The 27,424-nt window shown below is 42.0% G+C and overlaps 2 protein-coding genes across 4 annotated transcripts in view; one reads left to right on the forward strand and one right to left on the reverse strand.

Moving 5' to 3' along the window:
• The first annotated feature begins 1,125 nt into the window (after nt 1-1,125).
• Nucleotides 1,126-27,424, forward strand: part of PEPD (peptidase D) — an 873,572-nt gene continuing 847,273 nt past the window's right edge. The window contains exon 1 of the mRNA XM_050768467.1: nt 1,126-1,129. The gene's annotated coding sequence lies outside the window, so the exon portion shown is untranslated. The remainder of the gene's footprint in view (nt 1,130-27,424) is intronic.
• The window catches only part of LSM14A (LSM14A mRNA processing body assembly factor), a 59,415-nt gene continuing 40,919 nt past the window's right edge, over nt 8,929-27,424 (reverse strand). The window contains exons 5-11 of one of the 3 annotated variants that reach the window (XM_050768471.1): nt 21,374-21,550; nt 21,013-21,078; nt 17,102-17,284; nt 16,794-16,965; nt 14,952-15,183; nt 10,578-10,634; nt 9,638-9,679 (exon numbers count right to left, since the gene is read on the reverse strand). In XM_050768471.1, the coding sequence (XP_050624428.1) occupies nt 10,611-10,634; nt 14,952-15,183; nt 16,794-16,965; nt 17,102-17,284; nt 21,013-21,078; nt 21,374-21,550 (854 nt within the window). In that variant the 3' untranslated portion in view covers nt 9,638-9,679; nt 10,578-10,610. Of the gene's footprint in view, nt 9,680-10,577; nt 10,635-11,128; nt 15,184-16,793; nt 16,966-17,101; nt 17,285-21,012; nt 21,079-21,373; nt 21,551-27,424 lie in introns of those variants that run through there. The other 2 variants (XM_050768470.1, XM_050768469.1) reach the window with 2 other exon arrangements.

Here is a 27,424-nt window from a genome sequence, read left to right on the forward strand (position 1 = left end):
GCTGGGATGACAGGCACGCGCCCACCATGCCCAGCTAATTTTTTCTATTTTTGGTAGAGACAGGGGTTTCACCATGTTGGCCAGGATGGTCTCGATCTCCTGACCTCGTGATCTGCCCGCCTTGGCCTCCCAAAGTGCTGGGATTACAGGCGTGAGCCACCGCGCCCGGCCTAATTTTTTCTTTTTAAGTTATTTCTTGAGCAAGACAGCTGGAAGGTCAAAGAGTGGGGTATCTAAATCTGTGATTTGGAGGTGTTGCAGCTGAGGTTGATGGACAAGGTCCAGGTGTGTCTACAGCTTTGGGTAGGAGGGGACGACAGGAAAAGGTCACAGGACAAGGAAGGAACCCAGGGTGTGGGCGAGTGTGCAGAGGAGTTAACGAAGCAGGTTTGACTGCTGTCATTTACAAAACCTGCTTATAAGTTTGGCTCTTGCCTAACATTTGGATTTCAGGAGGGTTCCCACCATTCCCAGAACTGGTTAAGAGTGGTGCGCTGCATCCAGACTGTACCAGACTGTTGTAAACAATGTGGTTTACTTGTGCTTTACTTCTGGGAGCCTGGAATTTTGGCATGTGCCACGCAGAAGGTGTCTGCATACTCAGCCCCCAATAAAAACCCTGGGCAACTGAGTCTGAAGCTTCCCTGGTAGACAACATTCCACGCATGTTGTTGCAACTCCTTGCTGGGGGAATTAAGCACGTCCTGTGAGGTTCTACTTTCTAAGTCCCCTTTGTAAGTTTGAGCCTGGTTTCCTCCAGACTTTGCCCACGTATCTTTTCCCTTTGGGAATTTTGCTTTGCATCCTGTCACTGTAATATATCATAGCCATGCGTGTGATTACCCTGGGGACTCCCAATACAGATGGGTAGATCACATAACAGCTGAAGTCACTTTGAATAGGACAGAAGGGGAGAGGAAGAGGAAGACGGGTATCAGACTTCTCACGATGATGGGCAGAGATCAGGTCATTAAATGGTCATCACCAGGAGAGTGAGGGGATCACATGAACCTCACTGGGATAGGAGTTTTTATCAGCAGGGAAGCAAGGAGGCCACGTCCACATCCTGAACACAGTTTTGTAGGACAAGACATATTCCACTGCCGCCAGAGAGTAAGGGCAATGGGGGAGCAGTGTCCTTAGGGGACAGAGCTAGGCACACGGAGGATTAACTCTGGATCTGCTCTAATATATACGGTTATCTACATCTATGTCTACCGTACATAAGGGTTTTATGGTACTTTATGGTTAGTGACAAGCGGGGCACTACCACACGGTTCACTATGCTCCAAGTCCTCAAGAGGGCTAGGTCAGCATTCCTCTCACCCACTCTAGTTCTGGCTTCTCTCCCGAAGGAAAAAACAGTACCAGCATTATTTTAATAGCCAGAAGCTAGAAACCACCCAAATACGGCATCAACAGTAGAAAGAAGCAACTGTGGTCTATTAACACAATGGAATATTATACTGTAATGAAAATGAACAGTCCACAGCCAAATGCAACAAGAGAGATGAATCCCACAAACACAATGCTAAGAGGCCAAACACAAGAGTATATACTGTGTAATTCCGTTTATATAAAGAAAAAACACCAAAGGCAATCTATGGTGTCAGAAGTCAGGATTGTAGTTTGCCTTGAAGGGATGGGGACTACTGGAAGGGAGTCTGGTGGCTTTCTGGGGTACTGTTAATAATCTGATTTATAACCTGGGTGCTGGTTACATAGGTAATTATGATGTGTGCTTTTCTTCTTTTGGAGACAGGGTCTTGCTCTGTTGCCCAGGCTGGAGTGCAGTGGTGTGGTCAGGGCTTACTGCAACCTCAACCTCCTGGCTCAAGTGATCCTCCTGCTTCAGCCTCCCAAGCAGCTGGGACTACAGGCATGCACCACTACACCCAGCTAATTTTTAAAAAATTACTTGCACAGGCCGGGCGTGGTGGCTCACGCCTGTAATCCCAGTACTTTGGGAGGCCGAGGAGGGTGGATCACCTGAGGTTGGGAGTTCGAGAACAGTCTGGCCAACATCTACTAAAAATACAAAAATTAGCCAGGCACGGTGGCGGATGCCTGTAATCCCAATTACTTGGGAGGCAGAGGCAGGAGAATCGCTTGAACCCAGGAGGCAGAGAGGTTGCAGTGGGCGCAGATCAAGCCGTTGCACTCCAGCCTGGGCGACAGAACAAGACTCTGTCTCTAAATAAATAAATAAATAAAAAATAAATAAATAGTAGAAACAAGGTCTCCCTATGTTGCCCAGGCAATGCCAGTCATTGGTCTTTAGTGAGGACCTGTTTGAAGCAGCTCATTTCCTATAACCACATGACACTTTCATGATAAAAATGTTTCAAAAGACGCGGCCAATGACCCTTGGCAGCAGATCGAGACCTTCAGATTTTCCCATTTAGAGATGTGGAGTTTTTTTTTTTTTTGACTGTCACCCAGGCTGCAGTGCAGTGGTGTGGTCATGGCTTACTGCAACCTCAGCCTCCTGGGCTCAAGCAATCCTCCTGCCTTGGCCTCCCAAAGTGCTGGGATTACAGGCGTGAGCCACTGTGGCCATCTACTTTTCTAGATGCATATTATACTTCAAAAATAAAACAATGGTAATGAATTTTAAAAAGCTGGCTATTTTCTTTTTTTTTTTTTGAGACGGAGTCTTGCTCTGTCGCCCAGGCTGGAGAGCAGTGGCGTGATCTTGGCTCACTGCAACCTCTACCTCCCAGGTTCAAGTGATTCTTGTGCCACAGTTGCCCGAGCAGCTGAGATTACAGGTACGTGCCACCACACCCGGCCAATTTTTTTTTTTTTTTTTTTAAGACAGAGTTTCGTTCTTATTACCCAGGCTGGAGTGTGATGGCATGGTCTCGGCTCACTGCAACCTCTGCCTCTCGGGGTCAAACAATTATCCTGCCTCAGCGTCCCAAGTAGCTGGGGTTATAAGAACCCGCCACCATGCCCGGCTAATAATTTTTATATTTTTAGTAGAGATGGAGTCTCATCATGTTGGCCAGGCTGGTCTGGAACTGCTAACCTCAAGTGATCTGCCTGCCTTGGCTTCCCAAAGTGTTGAGATTACAGGCATGAGCCACTGCGCCCGGCCAAATCCACTTTTGCTGTACTGAACAACGCCAGACAGAATATATACCCAAATAGTGTTAACATGGTCAGCTCCGCCGGGCGTGGTGGCTCAAGCCTGTAATCCCAGCACTTTGGGAGGCCGAGACGGGCGGATCACGAGGTCAGGAGATCGAGACCATCCTGGCTAATACGGTGAAACCCCGTCTCTACTAAAAAATACAAAAAAAAAAAAAAAAAAAAAAAAAAAAAAACCAGCCGGGCAAGGTGGCGGGCGCCTGTAGTCCCACCTACTCAGGAGGCTGAGGCAGGAGAATGGCGTAAACCCAGGAGGCGGAGCTTGCAGTGAGCTGAGATCCAGCCACTGCACTCCAGCCCAGGTGACAGAGCGAGACTCCGTCTCAAAACAAACAAACAAATAAAACAAAACAAAACAAAACAAAAACATGGTCAGCTCTGAGTGGTGGGATTAGAGAATTTTTTTTCTTCTCTCTCCTTAAAAAAAAAAAAATCTACATTGCTTGCATTCTTTGTTTCTTTTTAAAAATACCATCCAATCAGACAAGAAGCCTGCATTATTTTTACATGTATTACTTTTATAATGAAAATATATACCTAATTATATTTTATAAATTGCAGTCTACAATGTTCCACATATCCACTTTCAGTCAAAGAAACACTATTAAGTACTGGCAATACAGCAAGGGAGAACTGTCACCCAGCTAACCCCAAAAGAAAACGTTGACAAAATGCTTTCAGCACAAGCAAAATCCTGAATTGCAGTGTTGGGATTTGCATTCTCATCAATGATCCTGCGTGAGGCTGGCATCCCAGGATTATCTGGATTAAGTGCGTATGAGGATTACAGAGATGCACTCCAGACACCTAGTAAACATGTTCCTGTCCTCTGTCCTGGAACAACTGTACACCGTTTACTGGAGTTCAGTACAGTCTCACCTGGGCCCAGGCCTCTCATACCCTCTTCAAGGCTGGCGATCTTCCCTAACCCTTCAAGCCTGGAGAGAAAGGCTGGACCTTCTGGACCCTGCGTTCCTTGCTGTCTGCTCTCAGTTGTTTCTGTGCGACTCAATTCTGAGTGACTATGAGTCATTCTTTCTAAGAAAGCCTTACTATTGAACTGAAATATGCTTTGGCCTCACAGACCTGCTTTGTTTATAAACCACAACATGGGCATCAGGACATTTTAAAGCATTTTCAAAAAAATCAACACTCATGAACTGGAATTATATTCAGGTCTACGTTGATATGCTTATGAGCTAAACCTGAAAATATTTTTATCAGTCAGCCAAGTTCATTAACTAGTGAACTGAACTGGAATTTTAAGGACACCCTACCATGGCTCACAGCTCTGTACCGTCACGGAGAACAGAAACCACATAGGATTCAGAGTCCTACCTCGTGCTCTCAGAACCAGATTTATAGATGTCTCAAACCGCAAGCCTCCTTTTCTGGACACTGACTCCGATAAACAGGATAAGAACTTTTGCACCACTCCTTAGAGGGCTGGGATGGATCCCACAGGGGCAATGCCTGGTCCCTGGACCACTAGCTTCCCAATGCACGCATGCGCTGTTGGCTGCTGGCTGGCTGGCTTCCAAGCCTCTGCTGCTCAAAGCTCTCTTTCCCACTTCCCTTCCTTGATCAATTTCTGTTTGGAGGACACTGCTTCCAAGAAGTTGTCCGTCTCTCCATCTTGGGAGAAGCCAAGGCAGCCTGCTAAGCAAATCTCCTTTTAGCATCTCCAGATTGACAGATTACTGGTACTACGATACTTTCCTAAATTTGATTCCAATTTTACTAATACTTTTTATCTTTTAAAAACAGAACAGGCCAGGCGCAGTGGCTCACACCTGTAATCCCAGCACTTCAGGAGGCTGAGGCAGATGGATCACTTGAGGTGAGGAGTTCAAGACCAGCCTGGCCAACATGGTGAAATCCCATCTCTACTAAAAATACAAAAATTAGCTGGGTGTAGGGGCACACGCCTGTAATCCCAGCTGCTTGGGGGGAGTATCACTTCAACCTGGGAGGCAGAGGTTGCAGTGAGCCAGATCGCACCACTGCACTCCAGCCTGGGTGACATCTCAAAAAATCCCCCCAAACCAGTCAACTAAAGCAAATTGATGACACCTGCGCTCCCACAGGAAGCGACCATTCACCTCGATTACTTTATACCATGACACTCTCCCCACCTTTACTATGTAAAACAGCTTCGTCTCTGAACTAACAGGGCAGGGGGGTCCTGCAACACACCGAATCCAGATGTGATTAGATGGCCTAAGTAGCCCTTCTTAGGAAAAGAAGTTGCTTCTCAGCCTATGCTGTGAACAGACGGGCCCTGCAGAAAGAGCGGCTTCTCTGATGGGCAGAGAATCCACAGAGGCAGGGACAACTGGCATGTAAAATTAAGAGACAGAAAGAACACAAACCCTATGCCAGGAATATAAATAAATAAATAAATAAATAAATAAATAAATAAATAAAACTCAGTACTCAAAGCACCCAAACTCTGGAGGAAACGCGAGTCTCAACCTCCCCATTTCCCCTGATTCCATCCTGCAAAACCGTTCCCTCCTTTACACTTAGTCCCGTCCCTCTCTTCATGCCCCAGTCACAATCTGGATATACTGGGTTTGGAAAGATGGGAAAAATGCTAAGATAATCCTACTGTGGAAAATGTACCAACACCCCCAAAGCAGGAGCCAGCTTTGGTGTTGTACAGCCATCTTCCCAAACCTAGCTAATCACAACTACCTGTGGGACCAATAAGATTCCCAGGACCTACTGGAGCAGGGGGCCCTGATCCCTGGGTGGCAGACCGGTTGTGGTCCGTGGCCTGTTAGGAACCAGCCACACAGCGGGTGAGAGGCGGGCTGACGAGCGAGCGAGCATTGCCATCTGAGCTCCACCTCCTGTCACATCAGCAGCAGCATTAGATTCTCAGGATTGGGATCCCTATTGTGAACTGTGCATGTGAGGGATCTAGGTTGCGCACTCACTGATCATGCCTGATGATCTGTCACTGGCTCCCATCACCCCTAGATGGGACCATCTAGTTACAGGAAAACAAGCTCAGGCTCCCACTGATTCTACATGATGGTGAATTGTATAATTATTTCATTATGTATTACAATGTAATAATAGAAACAAAGTGCACAATAAATATTATGTACTTGAATCACCCCAAAACCATCCCCCCTCCCACTCGTCTGTGGAAAAACTGTCTTTGGTGAAAACAGTCCTGGTGCCAAAAATGTTGGGCTCTGCTGTACTAGGGAACTTCAGAATCAGACTCTCTGGGCCTGGGAATCTGTACTTAGAAAAGTTCCTCGGTAGATTCTGATCAGAGATTTGTGAAGCATTGATAGAGAACAGGATGAAGCCCTAACTCCTATGTGATAATGTTTCTACAATACTGACAGTGCTACGGGAAGTAAATTCCCTTTATATTAATACTCCCATGCGGACAATTTCCTAAGCAGTAAATTTTTTTATTTTTCAAGTTGGCAGGAAATAATTTCTCACTTACTGTCTTTCCATGTGGAGGGACTTTAGCCACTGTTTCTCAGAATAGAGGGGCACTACTGCACTTTGGGTTGGATAATTTATTGTGTGGCACAGCATAGGACATTTACCATCCGGGCCCTTCCTTTTAAATACCAGTGGTGATCCCCAGTCATTGTGACAACCAAAACATATCCCCTCACATTCCTCAGTACTCATGCACCACTTAATGATGTTTTGGTCAACGAGGGACTGCGTATACGATGGTGGTCCCAAAGATTATGATACCCTGCTTTTACTATACTTTCTCTATGTTTAGATGTGTTTAATTACAGAAATACTTACCCGTGTTATGACTGCCTACAGTATTCAGTACAGTAACATGCTGTACAGTTTGTAGCTGAGGAGCAACAGGCTATACCACATAGCCTAGGTGTGCAGTAGGCCATACCATCTCGGTTTGTGTAGTGCACTCTCTGACGTTCACACAATGATGACATTGCTTAACACATTTCTCAGAATGTGTCATGGTCGGGCATGGTGGCTCATGTCTGTAATTCTAGCACTTTGGGAGGCCAAGATGGGAGGATCATTTGAGCCCAGGAGTGAAGAGACCAGCCTGTGCGACGAAGTGAGAACTCATTGTCATTTAAAAATAAGAACATGTCGCTATTATTAAGCAATGGATGACTGTGCTCCTAGGATGTCAGGCCAACCCGACAGAGGGCCACTGTGCCGCACTACCGTTCCCGAGCTCTTGCCCCACCCTCACATGAAGCCCAGCTTTTGGAGGGAACCATTCGAATAGACAGGTTCTGCATCTTCTGCAGGCGTCTGCCCACAGGGAGTGTGTTCCGGCTGCTGTTTCCAGCTTGGCCTGTGCCTAGTTGGCTTAGTCTCCTCATGTCACGGATCTGATCTCAGAAGTATTTTATTTACACTCAGGAGGGGAAGAAAGGGGCTCTTAGCTTTCCCTAAACATCTGCAACAATAACTCAATCTTAGAAATAAAGTAACTGATTTATAGTTATTACAGGGAATACAAACATCATAATTCCGCTCTTCCATTTACAAGATGCCTTTCGTTATGTTCCTACTGAAACAGAGTGTTACTAAAGAGAAAGAACTTTGACGAGCATTTTTTATTGAACAGTTTTATTCTGTTTTAGAATAAAAACTTTGCTTTAATATTGTAAGGTGTGCTGCAGGTATGCCATGCTGCCAGTTTTTGTTGGGGCACAAAACGCCCCAGTCAGTGATTCAGAGGGCTGGGAAAACGCATGAACTCATACTTTCGGAGCAAGTAGAACTAGTATTTACAGTTTTCTTTCTTGAAATTGGCCTGGGACATCTCAAACAGTCTATACATGTATTGCCATGGTACTTGCTTTGATGCTCTGAATGCCTCAGAAATGTGTTCAATATCATGATTTGTGGGTCCTCTAAAAGGTTTTGTTGTTAACATGCAAACAAACAGCACTAAACAATATTATCTAAACTATGGCTGCCAAGTACTGGATCTTAATAATGAAACCAAATTACAAAACACTGCCTTGTAGAGCTATACAAAAGATATAAAATTAAAATAAAAAATATCAACCAGCCTTAAATATTCCAATTCTCCTACAGTGCAGTTTCTGTATCTTTATCACTACTGAATGTTTTAAGGAGAAAGTTAATAAAACAATCAAAATATTAGATAAAAATATTTAAATCTTTGGATCCTTTTATTCCATGGCCTTCATAAAAACATGAAAGTGGCCAGATTTTTCCCACTAGAGCTTAAAATATCAAAAAGATTCACTAGTAATTTATAATTAGCAACGAACTCTATACTGAGTCATCTGTGGGTCACAGGCCCAAGGACCAGTGTTGCCGTGTGTTACAGGCTGCCAAAGTAATTTCAAGGACTCTGAATCCTCTTGAAATATGACAGAATGAGTCAAGGTATCATGACTAAATTCCAGGCATAATAGTAAAAACAGATTCATTGATGCCTAGTTTTAAAGTCCTAAAAAAGGTGGGGAGGATTACTGATTTGAAAATACAGCTAAGTACATTCTCATCTATGATTATTTACATTTGTATATTGAAAATATCGATTATCTGGACAGATCCTGTGATATGCCATTTGCTACAAAATGAAGTTCTTACAATGAGCATGAATAATCAATCCTTTTTAGATAATGAAAGAATGTATCAAATCTTCATTTATGTTCCAAACATTAAAAAACAAAATCAAAAATGTTAAGCCTGGAAAACTAAGAAAAAAAGACCCACCCATAATGCTGCTGCTCAGCACATCAACTTCTGCAAGGACACAGTATGTTTGCTGACTTTAAAATGTTTATTCTTTAAAAAATTAGTCGCTTTTTATACAGCTATACAAAGTTCTTAATGTTTCTTTGGCAATGGAATATAATGGAATTTTACAACTATATAAAAAAGTTACCTTTGCCTAAGAAACAGTATTTACTGTGTGTACATAGTTGACTGACAAAATTCTCTACCATCCAGCACCCTAATTAATTGACGAAATAAGCTACCTCATATTACAGGATTCCCCAAAAGAAAGGAGGAAAGAGATACACGCGCGCGCGCGCACACACACACACACGCGCGCACACACACACACACGCACACACGCACACACATTACCTTCTGTGGCTCAAAACACAGTATCACGGCCCTATCTGCAGGCAACTTGCAATTGCCAAATACAATTTAGTGATTAAAAAAAAACCTTTCAGTGATGAAAAAATACTTGTAAGTCCCACTGAAGTACTGCTTTAGTTTAACTATACGTAAGAAATTACTTAACCTTCTGCTATTCCAAATAGATTTAATGCTCATGTTTTAAGATGAGCCTTCCACCCCCAAAAGTAACTGCATTTTATCTTTGAAATTAAGCGGAAAAACAAACAAAAAACAAAAACCCAGTGCTGGTGACAAATGTACAGCGAATTCACTTCTTCATTCTTCGCAAAGACTGAAATCAATTTTCAGGACCATGAAGAGCTAGAAATTCACCTATTTTCAGAGACTTGTTTGTAGACTATGCAGCAACTTTGTTGTCTTTCTAAAAAAGAAAAAAAAATTTAGTTCATGTTCCAAATTATTGGCGTATTTCTTTTTACTTTGCTCAAGTTTATTTGAAATTATCTTTAAATATACCCCCCTTTTACTTTCATAGAAAAATCTCTCACTGATTTCCACGAAAGTCTTTTTATAACTTCCATACTCAGTAGTACCTCATTGTTGACTGCATCTTCCAGTCAGTAGAGGTTAAAGTAACGGTGAACCCCAGCCCAAAATACAGGTGTACTTCCTCATCTTTGGTTGTTCTCCCTAATAATTTTTTAAAAGCCGTGATAGAACTTAAACCCTCAACTCAGTAGTCAAATTCATCAAATACAACTGTCAACATACTTTGAAACAAGTTTCATAAAATCCCCAAGTCTTTGATGTCTTTACTAGGCAATAAAATACCCAGACAGTATAACATTTCTCTCCAAAATTTCATGCCAGGAGGAAGCAATGGTTTAAAAATCAATTTTAAAGGGATAACTTTTAAATCTAAAATAAGTTCTGAAAAGCGGAAAGCTGACTGGGGAATTTTTAAAAAGTAACCAGTGAGAAAGCAATAAAAATCTCAAGATTTCCAGTGAGACTGACCCTAAACTAAAGGCGTGTACAAAGGGTGGGAGCCAAGAGCTTTTATTTTCCTCTAGACCAGTTGCTACTATATACCTGATTTTTACTGCTGATTCTCACTCCAACTGTTAGAAACAGACATTTCCTAGGTGAGACTTAACTTCATCTGTGTATATCACACTAAAACATTTGCACAATGTTATTAAATTGAAATACATACGGTATGGCATAAGTTGACAGCAATGAGCTAAAAGATGAACCTGCTGTCCCCCACAAAGCCAACCTTCACACCTCCCAAGGTATTTGTTTTTTTTTTTTTTTACCTTTCAGAAAGCAGTACGATCAGTCCAGACCTTTTAGGGTCCAAAAGCTGTGGTTTTCTGAAAGGTAAAAAAAAAAAAAGAAAGAGACGGGGACAGGAGAGAGAGAAAGGAGAAAATGAAAGGGGGAGAGGAGAGAGAACATTATGCTGAGTCATTCAGACACTTTGTTGTCTCTGGACCCCATCTGAAGAAACATAGATGCAATCTTTATCACCCACCATGGTGGCTTAACCTCCCTGACAGCAGCATATAAAACAGGAGCTAGTTACATTATTAATCCTAGTCCTGATCTTCATTCCCACCTCAAAAAAGAAACTGGGGGGCGGGGGACGGGAAAGGGGTGGGAAACACCATAAAACCAAACTTACCGTAAGTTTGTATTTCTTTCTTTCTTTTTTTTTTTTGAGACCGGTCTTGCTCTGTCACCCAGGCTGGAGTGCAGTGGTGCAATCATGGCTCGTTGCAGCCTTGACCTCCCAGGTTCAAGTGATCCTCCCGCCTTAGCCTCCTGAGTAGCTGGGACTACAGGCATGTGCCACCACTCCAGCTAATTTTTAAACTTTTTTATAGAGATAGGGACTCCTTATGTTGCCCATGCTGACCTTGAATTCCTGGGCTTAAACAATCCTCCTGCCCTGGCCTCCCAAAGTGCTGGTATTACACGTGTAAACCATTGCACTGGCCTACATTTCCAACATTACCCTTAAGGAAAATCAGGCCAGAAGTCAAGAGAGTGAGTTTTGGCTTTGTTAGCTTGTACCTCAATCACACAATTAACTTCTTGGGGTCCTTAGTCTCCTAATCATCTAATGTGAGTGTGGTAGTGCAGAGATTCTAGTTTGGCTGGTTCTTTTAACGATTCTAAAACTTTATGCTTTTATCTTTACCCATGTTTTCATTAAACAACCAATCTCGTTTATGCTTACCCCCAAACTACAATGACTTATGCTAATATAGCACAAAAAATTAAGCCAACTCATTTCATGAAAGCTGCAGAAAATGTCATCCATGTCCATCTCTGGGAGGAAGTGTTAGATGTTTCAGATATGAGTTTAATCTTCAGTGGTAAATTTCCTTTATGTACAGTGATCACTCACCATTTTCTACCTTTAAAGGTGCAAGGTGAAATGATTTCATAATTTAGGAGGTGTAGGGCTGCTGGGGTCGGGGCTCTAGTGGCAGATGAAAGGGTTATGCAACTCTGGAATGAACAATCAAGGGCTAGCCACACTGACAGACCTTTGGCTTCACTGAAGGCTGGAGTGGCAAATTCCTAATCAACATGATAAGCAATTACTTCAAGCCCACTATGGCTCCATTGTTGAGCTGAGTGTTGTGGTGGAAAGAAAAGTAGAATACATATTCACTAAAGCCAAGAGGTTCTCATCTGCTTGAATCAGATAGGTTAAAGGTTAAAGGGTAATGAGGAATGAGGCCAAATACATCAAGTGGGATCCTCACATGATTAAGAAGAGCAGGGACTGCAATGTCACAACTGAGCCTCGTAAACACTGGGCCATGCCTGAGGGTTCGCTGAGTCCATCACTCCTGGCAACACCTAAGCAGAGGCTCGACTATCTGTCAAGTATTACAGGAGCGTAGACAAAGATGCATGCAGATAACTACGACAATGCATTTTCAATTCTGCAATATATGTGATAGGAGTTTTACAAAAGGCTCAAAATGATAAACAGTGTGACATGATGTCAAAAAAACGTTTGTATTAGTAAGTACATGGAGCACACACAGTTACTACATGGAAGGTTTGTTTTTTCTTTTTTTTGAGATGGAGCCTTGCTCTGCTGCCCAGGCTGGAGTGCAGTGGCATGACCTCGGCTCACTGCAACCTCTGCCTCCCAGATTCAGCGATTCTCCTGCCTCAGCCTCCTGAGTAGCTGGGACTACAGGCGTGTGCCACCACGCCTGGCTAATTTTTTTTATATTTTTGGTAGAGGCGGGGTTTCACCATGTTAGCCAGGCTGGTCTCGAACTCCTGACCTCAGGTGATCTCCCCACCTTGGCCTCCCAAAGTGCTGGAATTACAGGCGTGAGCCACCATGCCCAGCCGAGATTGTAACAATTAGAACATCCCTGGGGTGGGATGGATGCCCTTGGGAAGAGTAAGCTCCTACCCCCTATAAGAGATACTGCAGAAGAGGTTTATGTTTTAACCAGGTCAGACCTCTCAGATGTTTTCCAACTCTGAAAGTTTAATGATCTTTAAAAGGTGTATTTCAGAATAAATGGTGCAACTCTTTATCCTCAAATGTCGAAACTAAGGGTCTGAAAGGTCATACTAGTAACTATTGCTATTATCTGGATCCAAGTCTAATTTAAACATACTTTTTCTCAAACCAAGCTGGCTCAATGTGGTCTTCAACAAGCAGTTGTCATAGGTTCTTCAAAACACAGCTGATCTGCCTTAAAGTGGGGGTAAAGAGAGATGAAGGTCTGAAGCCCAACTGGTGGGTTATCATGGTAGTTGACAGGGACATCTCAAAGGAATAAATGTGACGACATAGCAATAGGCCATAATCATGGATACCTCTAGTGCCTGGGCAGTATACCATGAGCCAACATGGAACACTGGGAGGAGGCAGAGCTGAGATGACTGGAGAGAAGGAAGATGATGAGGTCAGTCTGAGGAAGGTTAAGCTGACAGGACAGTGAAGATAGAGATGCAGTGCAGAAACATATAGGGTCCAAGACAGGCTTACAAAGGGAGAATGGAACAAGCACCGTGGCTCACACCTAAAATCCCAGCACTTTGGGAAGCTGAGGTGAGAGGATTGCTTAAGCCCAGGAATTCAAGACCAGCCTGGACAACACAGAGTGGGACCGTGTCTACAAAAAAATTAAAAATTAGCTGGGCATGGTAGTGCGTGCCTGTAGTCCCAGCTACATGGGAGGCTGAGGTGGGAGGACTGCCTGAGCCTGGGAAGTTGAGGCCGCAGTGACTTATGATCATGCCATTGCACTCCAGTCTGGGTAACAGAGCAAGACCCTGACACCCCACCCTCCACAGCCCTCCCCGCCAAAAAGAATGGAGAGTATTAAAAAATTAGGAAGAGTATAAATTGAAAACCTAGAAGAGTATTTTAAAGACTAGGAAGAAAGACCCCAAAGTGGGTGGTTGGTCAGTGTCAAATATTGCAGAGGAGCTGATGGCAAATAAAATATTTGTGAAAATACTACTGCTGAATTCTGTAAGCAAGGTGTCACTGGCAAACTTAAGGGCAGTAACGGTGATAAGCAAGGGCTATTCTGGAGTTCCTAAGACAGATTCTCCTAGCTGGGAAGGGGATTTTGCAAGTCAGAAGTCCTGCAACTGCATAAGGCCACCACGGTGGATGGCATAAGCTGGTGAGTTGAGTATAATTTTTGGCAGTCTTGGCTGTGATGGCACAATATCAAAGGCATCAAAATTAATAGAGCAGGTCCAAAAGCCATTAATACTGATCTCTTTCCAGAGAGATCTCAACAATGGCCAGTTTTAAGTACTGGGCAATGGAACTCCTGCTAACAGGTCTTTCTGTTTCCAGCTGCCTGTTGCTATTACAAGTGGAGCTCTTTACAAGATTTTGATCCTTTCTGTACAGCCTTTCCTCTCCATTACTTCTAAAATCAATAAACTAAGATAGTTTACTGTTAACTGAGATAGTTACTATGCTGACTTAATGTACAGACATCTGTCAAAAGCTAAATTATACACATAAAGCTACTATACAGAGTTATAGAATTCTCTAGCAGCAGCTCCTGAAGGCCAATATATCGAAACATTTTCAAGTTCATGGTGAAAGGAGAAAACCAGGGAAAATGTACTGAGTTTTCCACAAAACCAAATTAAAAGTAGTAACTCAGGAAACAACTTGCTGGGCTCAACACCCAGCACCATCACTTACTAGCTATGTGACCTTTCGCAAGTTACTTAATATCTCTATACCTATTTCCTCACTTGTAAAATGGGGATAATAATAGAACCTACCTCACAGAGTTGATGTGCCGTTTAAATAAGTTAATATGTAAAAAATACTTAATACAATGTCTGGTACTTGGTAAATACTATATAAATGTTAACTGCTATTAAATGTTAGAGCTTGCCCTTCCATTCTGGGAGGATGTGCTTTCTAGATAGACTCTTTTGGTGTTAAAAGTGTATTGTTAACATGAAACAAAGGTGATACTATACTGTCCTTTTTTGTATAGTGTTTTTATATACACATCTGACTCATGTATATCCTCTACTGAAAAGTCAAAATGGAAATTATTCTAATGTCCTCAAAACAATTCACCCAAAACAAAAACAAGCAAAAATGTTTTGAGTCTTGTAAAATGTATGTCAACCCCAAAGAATTCATTAACAAGAACACTTACCCTATATTCAAAATCTGCAAACTCCCGGCCCCCACGACCTCCTCTGAATCCACCTCGAAATCCTCGAGGGGCAGTGAAGGTACCACCTCTGCCACCACCACGCCCTCTGCCACCACGGAAACCAAGACCTCCTCTGCCTCTGTATCCCCCACGGCCACGGTTTGGACGAAGTGGGATTCCAAATGTTTCAGCATTTAATCTTCTTTCTTCAGCCCAGGTTGGTCTTCGTTCTCTATTATAAAAGCAAATAATCTTCAGCATATCAGGTTTAAAAGAATATCCCTCAGCCAAAATATGCAGTGCTATTCCCAAATTAAGGCTAAGTGATTACTAAAGCTGATTAGAAATAAGCATCTTGGCCAGGCATGGTGGCTCACACCTGTAATCAAAGCACTTTGGGAGGCTGAGGGGGCAGATCGCCTGAGGTCAGGAGTTCGAGACCAGCCTGGCCAAAATGGTGAAACTCCGTCTCTATCAAAAATACAAAAAACAGCTGGGTGTGGTGGCAGGCGCCTGTAATCCCAGCTACTCGGAAGGCTGATGCAGGAGAATCACTTGAACCTGGGAGGTGGAGGTTGCAGTGAGTTGAGATCGCGCCACTGCACTCCAGCCTGGGTGACAAGAGCAAAACTCCGTTTCAAAAAAAACTCTTATCACAAGTTGTCCAAGGCATATGAGTTCAATATGTTCCTATAATATTCTGTTAAACTTCATGTGAAAACATGACTGACATTAGTTTCTTGCAAATAAACCTGCTAAACATAGTAACAGCCCCAATATAATGGAAATTCAGATATAATGAGATTGGTAATTGACTTCGCTTTCCACTCAGCCCCAAGGGAAAAGAAGGTAAAGTCAGACAGGGAGGCCTTGTCTTGGGAAGCTAAGAGATGGAAGGTGGGCCCTTAGGTCCCCATTAGGTTGCTGGCCCAATCTCTGGACCCGATACCAATTAACCCAAGAAGTATCTGAATTGTTGCTGCTGTCATCCAGCCAATCATGGGACTCAGAACTATGTCCATCTATGTTTATACTGAAGCAAACAACTGCCACCAGAGGGCACCAAACTTCAGCCAGGACAAGGACAAGGACAAGGACAATCTGGATTGGGCAGGAGAACCTCTAGAACTGTTAATCCTCACACTGGGTCCTTTAATTAACCTCTCAATAATTTGACAATTTTCTGGACCCATATTTACTACAGTCTGGCAGTTTTATGGTATCAGCAAACTTCAAAGTAGATTAGCACTTCGGTTCTGGCTTCATTTGAACTACAATGTAGAGGGGTGAAAAAAAGGCCCTACTTAGATATTACCTAAATGCTTCTGTTTTAATTACTAATATTCAAATATGAATATATCCTTAAACAAAAAAAAAGTATATGGTTATTTCTTCTTATGAATGAATAATTTAGAACTTTAGCATATATTTTCTTTTAGCAAAATAAAACATTAAAAAATCAATTATGGCCAGGTGTGGTGGCTCATGCCTGTAATCCTAGTACTTTTGGAGACTGGTCTTGAGGCCAGGAGTTCACCACCAGCTTGGGCAACATAGCGAGACCCCATCTCTACAAAAACATGAAAAAATTTAGCTGGGTGGGGTAGTGTACAACTGTAGACTCCTCTACTGAGGCTGAGATGGGAGGATTGCTTGAGCCCAGGAGTTTAGGCTACAGTGAGCTGTGACTGCACTGCTGCACTCCAGCCTGAGTAACAGAGTGAGACTGTCTCAAAACAAAACAATTATGGTAGTATTCATTAAATCTTGTGAATTTACATGAAACCATTTTACACTTCAATCAACATCATAAAAGCAAAAGAACAGCTTTAAAGACTGTACCTATTGTCATCACAAGAAATATTATCAAAGAAGGATTTAGTTTTGTCATAATAGCAATTAGGTCCAAGTGGATCTTCTTCATCAGCATTTCCTTCACTGTTTTGGGTATCAACTCCTGAGTCTCCTTTATCTTCACCATTTACAGGCTTCTCCTGTTTCTCAAGTTTATCTTCTAAGGACAAACAAAAGCACATATCATAAAAGTCAAGACAGCTAATCTGAATTACATAAAAACACCTAATCTGAGAAACATCCGTAATTCACAGATCAAATAAGATTATTTTCTGAATAGAAAAATCAAAGCTTACCTTTTAATTTAAGTTTATTATGAAACTCTCTGTCAATCTCTTCCTTGTTGAATTGTGCATTTGCACTTTCAAAGTCAAAGTCTTTCTCAAATTTCATTGGCCCATCTCGCCGAATACCAAATCTTCCCCTGCCGCCCCGATGACCCCCACGCCCTCTCCTTGGAGCTGAAGGAGCACCTGGAGCTATGATAATAAAAGAATATATACAAAGGACATTCAATATGTAATACCTGGTTTAGCACAGATGTTGCTATTGTGCTCTTTAGATTCAACAGTCAACAACAGAAATGCTTACAGGTCTCTATATATTTTATTGTATTTGTATTTTTTATACAAAATAAAAAATTAAGTTTCACTAATATTTACTATGTAGACTGAGAATAGCTCACACAAAATTTCTAAACATTTGTATTTATGGAGTCCACACTCACGCGTGTTACTGACAGAGTATACAGTCAGGCAAGTGTGGAGACTTCTGCACTAAATTAATATATGCTCCTGAGGGCAGGGGCATTGTTTTCTTTACTGCTATATCCCCAACACCGGCACACTGAAGTGCCAGACACATAGTGGGTTCTCAAAATGTAGAAAACCTTTTATGGAAAGAATAACAGGAACCAAGATTTATAGTAAGAAAAATAAACACTAACTGGCACAAATTTCAAGAAAATAGGTGTTATTTCCACATCACAGATAAAAACAAACAAGCACCAATCCTTACTGACTCCGAACACTTCCTACTCCATCTTTACTGTGTCTCTCTAGATGGCTCCACATTATTCAAGCCTTCCTGTATCTATACATTCTCTCTCCTCTATAACACAGTAAAATTTCAGCCAATCATATGAGACATCATAAAGCAATACAAAGCAGCATAATTTAGAGTGAAAAATGTGGGAACCCAAATATCCAACACAAGAAAAAATGACTAACAAGAAAAAAAAAAAAAAACCAGAGGGAAGAATATTTGATGTTAATTGAAAAATACAGAGCAGAAAGCAGTATGAGTTTAATTATCACAATTGTGTGAAATGCTCCACACATACTGACAAGGATGAGAAGTGACTACAGGGTAACAGACAGGTTTATGCTGTTTGCTGAGGTTTGGCAAACTGCCTGGGTTTGAGAAAACAAACCACAAAACCCCACAGCAGCATATCCAGACATAAATCTAGATAAGCAGGATGTTTAAAACATTCACCTCTACTATTAAAAATGCCTCAGCCACAAGACAGAATTACACCATAATCCTTCTGTCTTAAAAAAAGTGTTTTGGGGCTGGGCGCAGTGGCTCAAGCCTATAACCCCAGCACTTTGGGAGGCCAGGGCGGGCGGATCATGAGGTCAGAAGCTCGAGACCAGCCTGACCAACATGGTGAAACACCATCTCTAGTAAAAATACAGAAACATTAGCCGGGCGTGGTGGCGCATGCCTGTAATCCCACCTACCCAGGAGGCTGAGACAGGAGAATCGCTTGAACCCAGGAAGCGAAGGTTGCAGTGAACCAAGATTGTGCCACTACGCTCCAGCCTGGGCAACAGAGCGAGACTCTGTCTCCAAAAAAAAAAAAAAAAAAAAGAAAGAAAAAAGAAAAAAAAGGGTTTTGGATAGTATAGATGTCTGTGTCTGTAAAATCTACAAAAAAAAATCTGGAAGAATATTCACTGTTCTGTTAACGAACCTCTTTGGTGGGGTGAGTTTTGAAGGGCAATGAAAGATAGTATGGCAGTTATTTTATTTTGGGAGGGGAGCTCTTTTTCTGAATAAAAAAGGTAAAATATAATGAGTCAAATTAAACAAAATTCTGTGTTCCATGGCATATGTAGTCCCAGCTACTTGGAAGGCTGAGGCAGAAGAATGGCATGAACCCAGGAGGCGGAGGTTGCAATGAGCTGAGATAGCACCACTGCACTCTAGCCTGGGTGACAGAGCGAGACTCCGTCTCAAAAAAAAAAAAAAAAAAAAAAGGGGAGGGGGTGGGAGGATATAAAAATATATATATATAAATGATGTAAGTAAGAGTACATATACATCTAAAAATATCATATCTAGGTTTCTAAAACGAAAGATTATTTTTCAATCATCTTCTAAATAAGGTAGATTATACACTGCCTTTTCAATTTAGAAGAGCTGTAAAATTATAATTCATTTTCCATTAATAAATTTGAAAATATTAATAAAATGAATGATTTTGGAATGTATCACAAAACAGATAAAATACAAAACCATAAAAGAAAATTATAGCTCTTAACTGATTCAAAAACAGGATCTGAGGCCGGGCGCGGTGGCTCAAGCCTGTAATCCCAGTACTTTGGGAGGCCGAGGCGGGTGGATCACGAAGTCAGGAGATCGAGACCATCCTGGCTAACATGGTGAAACCCCGTCTCTACTAAAAATACAAAAAACTAGCCGGGCGTGGTGGCGGGCGCCTGTAGTCCCAGCTACTCGGAGGCTGAGGCAGGAGAATGGCGTAAACCCGGGAGGCGGAGCTTGCAGTGAGCTGAGATCGGGCCACTGCACTCCAGCCTGGGTGACACAGCGAGACTCCGTCTCAAAAACAAAACAAACAAACAAAAAAAAAACCAAAAAAAAACAGGATCTGGGCTTAATTTTTTTTTTTTTTTTGACGGAGTCTCGCTCTGTCACCCAGGCTGGAGTGCAGTGGCACGATCTTGGCTCACTACAACCTCACCTCCTGGGTTCAAGTGATTCTCCTGCCTGAGCCTCCCAAGCAGCTGGGACTACAGGCGTGCGCCATCAAGCCCAGCTAATTTTTCTATTTTTAGTAGAGACGGTTTCACCATATGGCCAGGCTGGTCTCAAACTCCTGACCTCGTGATCTGCCCGCCTCAGCATCTCAAAGTGCTGAGATTACAGGTGTGAGCCACCGTGCCTGCCTCTGGACTTAATTTTAATGAGGAAACGTTTCAAACTTGTAACATAAAGATAATTCCATTCCCAAAGGCATAGAAAACAATGAAAACCGATTTTATAATCCTAACATGAAACTGACACAAAACATAAGAACCACAAAAGTAGAAGTCATAGGAAAATGTAAATATAAACGAACAAATCCTACTAGCAGGAAATACTCAAGAACATATTAAAAGATAACTGCCTGGCTGGGTGTGGTGGCTCCCGTCTGTAATCCCAGCACTTTGGGAGGCTGAGGTGGGTACATCACCTGAGGTCAGGAGTTTGAGACCAGACTGGCCAACATGGCAAAGCCCTGTCTCTACTAAAAATACAGAAATTAGCTGGGTGTGGTGGCACGATCCCAGCTACTCGGGAGGCTGAGGCAGGAGAATTACTTGAACCTGGGAGGCAGAGGCTGCAGTGAGCCGAGATCACACCACTGCACTACAGCCTGGGCGACAAGAGTGAAACTCCGTCTCAGACAAAAAAAAGAAAAAAGGTCTATCACTAAGTAGAATTTTTTTTCCAGAAAGGTAAAATTTTAAAAAATCTTTATTTTCAAGTAATTATAGAAAAGAAAAATTGAAAAACTAGTTCAGAGTGGCCCTTTGTGCCCATCACCCAACTTCCCAAACTCCAACAGTCACACCTTATATAATTATGGTACATTATCAAAACCAAGAAACTGACACAGGCACAATCTAATTAACTAAACTATAGACCTTGCTCAGATGTCACCAGTTTGTACATGTACTCATTTTCTGATATGTCTTTATGCATAGTTCTATGATATTCTACCATATATAGATTTGCATAACCACCATCACAATCAAGATAAAGAACTGTTCTGTCACCACAGTGACACTCCCCTGTGCTCCTCCTTTAGAGTCACAACCCCCACCTTTCTTTTTTTTATAGTAATTATGTATCATACATTTAAAATATTCTCCCTGTTGAGAAGCATAGGATATGACTTTCGGATCCAAGAACTTACCTACTTGTCTCTTGTTATCATTTCTGAGTTGCTCATTTTCTGGCCTTGAAACTTTGTGTACTTCAGCTATAGAAGAAGACGTGCAAAGTGTCAAATCAACTCAGGGCACATCATCAAAAACTTCCGTAGTCAGAATTACATACAAACAAACCAAAAATCCCAAAACAAAGCCTGTGCAATGCCCAAAAAACAATACCCACACCACCAACACTTTGAGTCAAATTTGAAAGACCGAACATTCTATCACGTTCAGTTTAATTTTCTGGGATCATTCATATGATGTAAATCCTTCTAATGAAAATAAAGTGAGCGGAAAACATTGATCAGTCAATTAAGGAACAGTAAACAGCTAAAGTTCTACCTCGCCTGTGCTCCTGATTCTCTATTGCTTTTTGGCTGGTAGATGGCAAAGGCCTGGTTGATACAGGACTCCTTCTCCCAACAGGTGCTGGAGCAGGTAAGTGGGCCGAGGCGGTCTGCACTGCTTGTTCCATGGTTGGGCTTTTTCTCAAAGGGTCTAACTGAGGGCTTGAACGACCTAAAACGTAACCAAAAGATAAGAAACTACCCTATTGGGGATTTCAAAAATAATCTAGACCCTAAATAAAATTGTCCAGTTTTATTTCTACCAATTCAAATCCTTAGCATAAATTTGAATTAATCCACTTATCAGACCAGATATTAAGAATGGTTATCCTTAGTGGGCTTGTCATTAGGTTAAAAATAAAAAATAATAATAATTAAAAAAAAAAAACTTCAACAGCTTCAAAACCCCCTCCCCCTCACAATTTTATCTGTTATTTCTACTTAGTGGAAGTTTACCTTTAAAAAAAATTGCGGCCTGGTACGAGATTCTCTAGAATTATCAAAGGCTATATTGTAGTCAGGTCAAACACAGGCTTTCCCCAATAACAACCATAAGACTATGGTAACTTGTTTTAATTTTTCTTAGTACTTTCTGTAGATGACTAAAACAATACCTTTACATCTATCTACAGGTACTATCTCCATTAAATTTCTATTATAAGAAAGTAAAGGGCCAGAAGCGGTGGCACATGCCTGTAATCCTAGTACTTTGGGAAGCTAAAGCAGGAGGATCGCTTGAGCCCTGGATTTCAAGACCAGTCTAGGTAACATGGTGAAACCCTGTCTCTACTGAAAATACAAAAATCAGCCAGGCATGGTGGCGTGTGCCTGTGTTCCCAGCTACTCAGGAGGCTGAGATGGGATAGCTTGAACCCGGGAGGCAGAGGCTGCAGTGAGCCAAGATCGTGCCATTGCACTCCAGCGTAGGTGACAGAGTGAGGCCCTGTCTCAAAAATAAATAAATAAATAAATAAAAAGTAAAGAACTAGAAAGTTAGACAGGTGAAGTTCTTTAATGCTTTAGGGGCTTGGGTAACTAAACAAAAACTAAAATGCCAGCAAAACAAAAACAAAAACAAAAAAAACCAAAAAACAAAACTCTTCAGATAATTACACAGTAGCCATACTCATTCCTTGCCTTTTAAAAGATCACTTGGCAAGTTTTTGCTTAATATGGGGTTTGGCTGGGCGCGGTTGCTCACACCTATAATCCCAGCAATTTGGGAGGCTGAGGTGGGCAGATCACTTGAGCTCAGGAGTTCGAGACCAGCCTGGACAACACGGCGAATGCCTGTGTCTACAACAAATACAAAAATTAGCCAGGCGTGTTGGCACATGCCTGTAACCCCAGCTACTCAGGAGGCTGAAGTGGGTGGATCGCTTGAGCCAGGGAGGCACTGGTTGTAGTGAGCCGAGATTGGTCCACTGCATCCAGTCTGGGTGACAAAGCTAGACCCTGTCTCAAAAAATACAAAAATAAAAGAGCCAAAACAAAAAACGGGACTTGTACTTACAAATTATATTTTTCCTTTTATGAGGCCAGAGCCTGGTCACAGCATGAACTGAAGAATGTAACATCGGGTGCTCCCATCATGCTTTCTGTCCTGATAATGTTTGCTGTAAATCTCTGCTCAGGCACTCACATCTCATACTTATTCCAAAATATAATATTTTGCTTAAAAAAATAATGCCCATTTCATGCAAAAAACCCCCCAAATATGCTGCAAATGTTACTGTCCATCTGTGCATATTTGCAGGCGTCAAACAACTGGTGAATGCTGACAATGCATTATTATGTACCCAGATGATTCAGGGATATTTTATTAGTAATATTTCCCCAATTTATGATTATCTAAAGTATGCAATTCCAAATGTGCAATAGTATTTTAGCTATTAATGGCAAAGTTAGCCAAATAAATGATCATTTATCAAAACGAAGAAACCAACACAGGCACAATCTAACACTTCAAAATTAAGTTACCACTAATAGAAGCATTGCAATTTTTCCATTGGATTATAATGGGAAATCATGGTTTATATAAGTTTTGGTCTAAGGAAACACATTTTATAATCACTTATAAAACACATTTTGTTTTGTTTTCGTTTTTTAGAGACAGGGTAGTGTCTTGCTCTGTCGCTCCAGCTAGAGTGCAGTGGCGCAATCACAGCTCGCTGCAACTTCTAACTCCTGGGCCCCAGTGATCTTCCTGCCTCAGCCTCTTAGGACTATAGGCATGCGCTACCAAACCTTGCTAATTTTTTTATTTCACGGGTCTTCTTGAAAAAGCCTACTGCTACAGTTAATTTTATGGTACTACATTAAATCATCTTATAAGTTTATAAAACTACTTTATCAAGGCTTTTGAGAAGAGATCCTACAGCTCACAAGCACTACAGAAGTATAAGCAATGGGGCAATCACAGCAAGTACAGAAACATTTGTTGTGTACTTAAAAAGCCTTTTTACTATTAAGGCCTAATAATCATCATGATGCCAGTTTTGTTATAAACAGGGAAATACAGGTGATACTGTGATACTGGACACATTATTAGGAATAAATCCAGAAGTGATTTCTGCATAATAAAGGCCCACTCCCTTCAGCTATCTTCACAATCTTATTATACTTAAAAGAAAATTCTAGGAATTTAAATTCTGTGAAATTCAGAAATTTTAGTTGATAAAACTTAAATGCAAACCCTAGGACTTCTTTGTCATAGCTACTTGTAAATACACCTCTTTTTATTTTTTTTGAGAGGGAGTCTCGCTCTGTCGCCCAGGCTGGAGTGCAGTGGCCGGATCTAAGCTCACCGCAAGCTCCGCCTTCCAGGTTCACACCATTCTCCTGCCTCAGCCTGGGACTACAGGCACCCGTCACCTCGCCCGGCTAATTTTTTTGTATTTTTTTAGTAGAGACGGGGTTTCACTGTGTTAGCCAGGATGGTCTCAATCTCCTGACCTCGTGATCCACCCGTCGCGGCCTCTCAAAGTGCTGGGATTACAGGCTTGAGCCACCGCACCCGGCCCCTCTTTCTTTTAATAAACACATACTTCAAAGTTTTTAACATTTTAATCTATTTACTATTTATATATTTTTTGGTGCTCAGTATGAGGGAAAGAATCTAGAGTGACTTTCTCCAAATGATCAGGCAATGTTATTAATTGGAACAGACAGTCTTGTCTCCACTAATTTAAAATAATACCTTTATCATCTATTAAATTATTTTAAGACGAAGTCTTGCTCTGTTGCTTAGGCTAGTGTGCAGTGCTGCAATCACAGCTTGCTGCCACCTTGATCTCCTGGGCTCAAGCAATCAATCCTCTAGCTTTCACCTCTCGATTAGCTGATAGGCGCACCCCATCACACCCAGTTAATTTTTTATTTTTTGAGAGACAGGGTCTTGCTATGTTGCCCAGGCTAGTCTCAAATTCCTAGCTTCTATCTTGACCTCACAGAATGGTGGGGTTTTAGGCATGAACCACTGCACCCAGGATAAATTTGTATTTATACTTGGATCTGTTTCTGATTGCCTATTGCATTCTATTCATCTTATTTTTTTTTTTACTGCATTGCTACATTTTATTATCATGTCAGTAAGCCCATTACTTTTATTTTTCAAATATGTCCAGCCACACTTCTATGTTTATTTTAAAGCTAATCTGTTTTACTAAGTTCTCCTACTATTCTATTTGCATTGATTTTTAATTAATTTGCAATAAATTTGATAGCTATGAGAAGTAAAGTCTTCTCAATACTGAATCTTTTTTTTTTTTTTGGGAGACAGTCTCGTTTCTGTCGCCCAGGGTGGAGTGAGGTGGTGCAGTTAGCGCTCACTGCAGCCTCGGCCTCCTGGGCTCAAGTGATCCTCCTGCCTCAGCCTCTTGAGTAGCTAGGACCACAGATGTCCACCATCATACTCTGCTTATTTTTTAAATTTTTTGGTAGAGATGATGTTTCACTACATTGCTCAGGCTGGTCTCAAACTCCTGGACTCAGGTGATCATCCTGGCTCTGCCTCCCTAAGTGCTGGTAACATTCTTGTTCTTTTATCTAGGAATAAGATGTTTCTTCCATTATGTGACTTTTTTTATTTTTATTTTTTGAGATGGAGTCTCGTTCTGTCACCCAGGCTGGAGTGCAGTGGCATGATCTTGGCTCTCTGCAAGCTCCACCTCCCAGGTTCACGCCATTCTCCTGCCTCAGCCTCCTGAGTAGCTGGGACTACAGGCGCCCGCCACAACGCCCGGTTAATTTTTTGTATTTTTAGTAGAGACGGGGTTTCACCGTGTTAGCCAGGATGGTCTCGATCTCCTGATCTCGTGATCCGCCCGCCTCGGCCTCCCAAAGTGCTGGGATTATAGGCGCAAGCCACCACACCCGGCCTATATGTGACTTTTAAGTCCCTCTCTTACATTATCATAGAAGTTGGTCATATTTCTTAGTATGACCAACTTATTTCTTATATATATTTTGTATACAATTTCTATTTTACATTACTGTAATCTTTTCTCCTTATTACATAATCAATGGATTAGGCTTTAGGACTATTTTTTTTTTTAAGATGGAGTCTTGCTCTGTTGCCCAAGCTGGAGTGCAGTAGCGTGATCTTGGCTCACTGCAATCTCTGCCTCCCGAGTTCACGTGATTCTCCCACCTCAGCCTCCTGAGTAGCTGGGATTACAGGTGCACGCCACCATGCCCTGCTAATTTTTGTATTTTTAGTAGAGATGGGGGTTTCACCATGTTGGTTGGCCAGGCTGGTCTCGAGCCCCTGACCGCAGGTGATCCACCTGCCTTGGCCTCCCGAAGTGCTGGGATTACAAGCATGAGCCACTGTGCCTGGCCAGAACTACTGACTTTTGTATATTTAATTTACATTTTGCCTCTGCCTAATTTAAGTTCCTTAATTAGTTCTCATTCTTCATGAATAACACTAATTTCAATATTTATGCTTCTTCTTTTTCATGTGTTCCTGATTTAACTAAAAATTCCAGAATAGGCTGGGCACTGTGGCTCATGCCTATAATCCCAGCACTTTTGGGAGGCTGAGGTGGGTGGATCACTTGAGCCCAGGAGTTCCAGACCAGCCTTGGCAACATGGCGAAACTCCATCCCTACAAAACTAGCTGGTGGTGCTTGCTTGTGATCTCAGCTAATTGGGAGGATGGCCTGAGCTTAGGAGGATGGCCTGAGCTCAGGAGGGGGAGGCTGCAGTGAGCCATGATCACACCACCACATTCCAGTCTGGGAGACAGAGCAGGACCCTATCCCAAGAACAAACAATCTTTAGAATGCTTAAAAATTAAGCAAGTAGGCTGCCCATAGTGGCTCACGCCTATAATCTCAGCACTTTGGGAGGCCAAGGGGGGTGGATCACTTGAGGTCAGGAATTTGAGACCAGCCTGACCAACATGGCGAAACCACATCTCTACCAAAAATACAAAAAATGAGCTGGGCGTGGTGGCACGTGCCTGTAATCCCAGCTACTTGGGAGGGTGAGGCAGGAGAATCGCTTGAACCTGGGAGGTGGAGGTTGCAGTGAGCCGAGATTGTGCCACTGCACTCCAGTCTGGGTGACAGAGCAAGACTCCATCTTAAAAGAAAGAAAAAAGAAAAAAATTAAGCTAATCAATATGAGTAACAGTAAGAACTATTTCAAAATATCTTAAGTGAAATACATAAGATTATGTTTAGCATTGAATTTTCAACCTTAATAGCTTTTTAAAACACTGTTGTGATTATAAGTCTTTCTGAAATGACTTAACATTGCTTTACTAAACAAACAAACAAACAAACAAACAAAAAAACCCATTCACATAAAGCAATGAGCCAAAAATACCCATATTAGAAGTAGATACAAATAGATAAGGAAAAGCCGAGCATGGTGGCACAAGGCTGTAGCTCCAGCTACTGGGGAAGCTAAGGCGGGAGGCTTGTTTGGGGACAGGTGTCCAAGGCTGCAGTGTGCTATGATCACACCTGTGAAGAGCCACTGCATTTCAGTCTGGGCAGCATAGTAAGACCCATCTCCTAAAAAAAAAAAAAAAAA

This window comes from Macaca thibetana, chromosome 19 (assembly GCF_024542745.1).
Source record: "Macaca thibetana thibetana isolate TM-01 chromosome 19, ASM2454274v1, whole genome shotgun sequence".
NCBI classification, from domain to species: Eukaryota; Metazoa; Chordata; class Mammalia; order Primates; family Cercopithecidae; genus Macaca; species Macaca thibetana.